Source organism: Arachis ipaensis, chromosome B6 (assembly GCF_059453495.1).
Source record: "Arachis ipaensis isolate K30076 ecotype BB chromosome B6, ASM5945349v1, whole genome shotgun sequence".
NCBI classification, from domain to species: domain Eukaryota; kingdom Viridiplantae; phylum Streptophyta; class Magnoliopsida; order Fabales; family Fabaceae; genus Arachis; species Arachis ipaensis.
The window spans coordinates 82,521,766-82,526,242 of record NC_142441.1 but is presented as its reverse complement, the minus strand read 5'-3'; the positions used below and the strand labels follow the sequence as shown (position 1 = coordinate 82,526,242).

Genomic DNA, 4,477 nt, shown 5'->3' with positions numbered 1-4,477 from the left:
CTCGGGGAAGGAGAATTGAATTCCCTTCCTCTTAGTTTTCTTGCTTTCAATTTCAATTACACTTATCTTGGATCTTGGGTTGGAGAATTGAAGGAATTCTGTTTCAATCTCATCCTGAGATCTCTTTGTTTAATTCTCTGCTTAATTGAATTTCAGTTTTGGTTAATTGCTTCTTCATCTACTTTCTTTGCTATTTACATTTCCTTTGCAATTGTTCTTGTTGGATCTAGGAAGGGATTGAGATCTAGACTTGGTTATCTAGTCTCTTCGGTCCTGAGATCTAAATTCCAATTTTACATCCTCTGTTTAATGCTTTTCATGCTCATTTACAATTCTGTTTTTAGATCCGGTTCAATCCAAGTTATCTTCTACTCCTCTGCTTGTTGAATTTTACTTTTCCTTGTTTAATTTCTGCAAATCCAATTCCCCATTCCCTTTACTTTCCATGCAATCTAAATTCTGCAAATCACTAATCACTCAACCAAATCTTGATTCGCTTGACTAAATCAACCACTAAACTAAAATTGCTCAATCCTTCAATCCCTGTGGGATCGACCTCACTCCCGTGAGTTATTATTACTTGATGCGACCCGGTGCACTTGCCGGTTAGTTTTGGGTATTTTGGAGAAATTCGTTTTTCCACAAAAATACACCATCAATACCACTCACACTTAAACAGGACTACCTTAAATTGGCCATAATAATCTAATTCAAACATATCGACTATTCTACCATAGTAGGTTACTTTGGCTTCAATTGGGTTTTTATCTTTCACAGTAGCAAAACTAGGAGTCAATGCCTCCAATGTGACACCACTATTTTGGGTTTTACATCTCGCATCACGGTGCCTTGTATGAAACCTATACCCATTGATAACATAACCTGAAAATCTTTTTGCAACTCTATTTGGACCCCTAGCCAACCCTTTTGCCCAACCAGGCACATCCTTTTTCATGGCACGAGTTTTAAACCATTCTGAGAACTGTTGACTATGGTCTTTGGCTTTCTCCCACTTTGTTCTTCGTGGATTGTACTCATTTACTGCCTCCTCATGCTCTCTGAAGATCAAATAATCATATTCTTATTTGTTAGTAGGGTAAAATGTTATGATTGGGGTCTACGAAATGACAATGAATCAAACAAAATACCTCATGTAGACTTCGATCTTATCACAATTGTTTAGGATGTATGAATGACCTTGTATTTCTGATTTTTCATCTAACATGAACAAATCTCCCATTTTTCCACCCAAAGGACATCCTTTGCTTGGAAACAAACTCGGAGTTTGCAGCTCATCTGAAACACACTCATCATTGTTTCGAGGGACTCTGTTGAATCTTGTTTGGACATCTTCATGCAAATATCTTGAGCAAAAATTAATACACTCATTCGCCAAATATCCTTCAGCAATGGATCCTTCTGGACGACTTCTGTTATGAACATATGATTTTAGTGTGCACATATATCGTTCAACAGGGTACATCCAACGATATTGAACTGGACCACCTAACCTCACTTCATTTGCCAAATGGATAGGCAAGTGCACCATTATGTCAAAAAAGCTTGGAGGAAAAATCCTCTCCAATTGGCATAATGTCTCAGCAATCTCTGCTTCTAAGTTAACTACCTCATCTATGCTAATTACCTTCTGACATATCCGGCGTAAAAATGAACATAATCGAACTAAAGCGATGGCAACATGGTCAGGAAGTATGCTCTTGATCGGTACTTGCAACAAGTAATGTAACATGAAATGAGCATCATGGGTCTTGTAACCAGAAATCTTCTTTTCCGTTTGCTGCACACATCGAGCGATATTGGAAGCGCTGCCGTCTGGTAATTTTGCCCCTTTTAACACACTACAAAAGATTGTTTTCTCTGCTGCAGTCATTGAGAAGCATGCCTTTGCTAACTTAGTTCTTTTACCATCATTCGTATCTCTTGGTTGAAGGTTTTTCCTGATACCCATGTCTTTAAGGTCAAAACGCGCAGCTGCATGATCTTTTGTCTTTCCAGAAATATCCAAAAGCGTTCCAATTATGCTATCAACTATATTCTTCTCTATGTGCATGACATCAAGGTTGTGTCTAAACATGTTGAACTTCCAATATGGTAAATCAAAAAAGATTGATCACTTTTTCCAATTTGAAATGCCATTCTTTGCTTTCCTTTGCTTCTTCCCAAAAGAATTATCTACCCCTTGCAATATATGAAATACAGTTGTTACATCTAACAACTGCGGTGGAGACCTAAGTTCAGTTTTCCCATTGAAAGATCTTTTATTATGTCTCCATAGATGGTTCATGGGTAAAAACCTTCGATGATCCATATAAACAGTCTTGTGGCTATGTTTCAGATATATAGAAGAAGTCTCATCATTACAACATGGACAAGCCAATCTTCCCTTTGTACTCCACCCAGATAACATAGCATACGCAGGGAAGTCGTTAATTGTCCATAAAAGACATGCTCTCATGTTGAATGTTTTGTTCTCTTTGGAATCATATGTTTCGACACCTAACTCCCACAATTCTTTTAATTCTTCAATTAGTGGTTGAAGAAAGTTATCAATATCATTTCCAGGTGATTGTGGGCCAGGAATGAGTAAAGAGAGCATAAAATAATCAGGCTTCATACTCATCCAAGGGGGTAGATTATACACCATCAGAACAACAGGCCATGTACTATGTGTACTACTCAAAGTTCGAAACGGATTGAATCCGTCGCTTGCTAAGCGAAGTCTTACATTACGAGGTTCCTTTGCAAAATCTTCATGTCGACTATCAAATGCTTTCCAAGATTCACCATCGGCAGGATGCCTTAACGACCCATCTTTAACACATTCATTATGATGCCAAGACATAGCTTCAACCGTCCTTGTGCACATAAAAAGCCTTTGAAGTCTAGGAATCAGGGGGAAATGCCTTAGAGTTTTTGCAGCAACTTTACGAGGCTTTTTAGATGAGGTAGCATCGTCCTCTTCTACATGATGCTCAATATAACGGGATGTTCCACAGACATGGCAAGATGAGTCATTCTCATGCCCGTTCTGATACAACATACAATCATTGGGACATGCATCGATCTTTTGGTAGTCAAGACCCAAATTCTTCACCATATTCTTCGTTTTATCAAAAGAAGTAGGAATATTCAAATGTGGCATTCCTTCTTTCAATAATTCTAAGAGAGAAGTGAACGACGCATTACTCCAACCGTGCAAGCATTTTAACAAGTAAAGACGGATGGTAAAGGATAATCTTGTGAATCCTTTACATCCAGGGTATAGCTCTTGGCTTGCCTCGTCTACCAATTTATAAAATTCTTTTGCACCTTCGTTAGGCCCCATGTTATGTCCATCAACTTGTGTAGTATCTCTGAATCTATCACGTAACAACTCATCAATATTATCATTGTAGTTATATTCCTCATCTGTGTCACTGTCAACATCCATAGCAACAAGTGATTCCCCATGATTAAACCACCGCCTATAACCTTTTACGAATCTATCGCATATTAGATGGTCATACACGACATCTCTCCTTAACCAAAGTCTATTACAACACTTTGCACATGGGCATTGAATTTCTTCCCCTTGAGGAATTCCCGGTGATGAAAAAGCAAAGTGTAAAAACTTTTCTACACCGAGTTGATATTCTTTTTCATGATGTGGTGTATCCATCCAATCGTTGGACACATCCATCGAAAACCTATATATTTCAAATAGATAGCTAAGTTTCTAGTTTGAAGTCTTTACTGCTAGTCTCACTAACTGCGAGTCTAGCTTCCTAATTAACTAAGAGACAAAATTTTCCAAGTCTCTAAAATACTTTGAAGGCATTGGACATAAAATAGCGAAGAAAATTAAATTTTAGCAATTCTTAAAGGTCCTGAAGTGAGTGCCTCAAGAAAGCACTTAAGTTGTCCACATAACATTAATAACAAATTAAGAGATGTATTTAAATTCGCATGAACCAACCTTAAATACTGTCGTAATCCGTATAACACCAGCACCAAAGTAGTAGCGCAACAGAAGCAGAATTAGAAAGGTAGCAGCGGCAGCGAATAACGGTTCGGCAACAGATAATCAAATCCACAGCAACATCAAAGTAATACCACAGGAGCAGCAGGATAAAAGAAGTGGTAGTAGTGGTGGATAGATAACTATCAAAAGCCTATTGGAAAGCATAAAATTAAAATGCTCTTGAGAATTAAATTTTTTTTCTTACTTTAAAACATAAAAAAAACCCATAGAAATTTGAAAAATGGGGGAATTTAGAAAGTAGGAATCGAAGAAGTGGCTGGAGAAAACCCCAAAAGGGCAGGTAAACCCTTGGCAACTTTGGAGCATTAGTCTAATTGCTCAGCATGAACTGCTTGAAAATTACATTTGAAATTAAAATAGCATCCATTTACATATATTTAGCACAAATTGTGGGCCATAATCCATTAAAAAAATGCCATATTTATATATATTAAT

At 37.4% G+C, this 4,477-nt stretch overlaps 1 protein-coding gene across 1 annotated transcript; it reads right to left on the bottom strand.

The window, feature by feature from the left end:
- Positions 1 to 2,131: 2,131 nt before the first annotated feature.
- LOC107646975 (uncharacterized) lies at positions 2,132 to 3,679 on the bottom strand. The gene has a single exon (XM_016351115.2). The coding sequence runs from the start codon at positions 3,677 to 3,679 to the stop codon at positions 2,132 to 2,134; it is 1,548 nt and encodes a 515-aa protein (XP_016206601.2).
- Between the last annotated feature and the right edge of the window lie 798 nt (positions 3,680 to 4,477).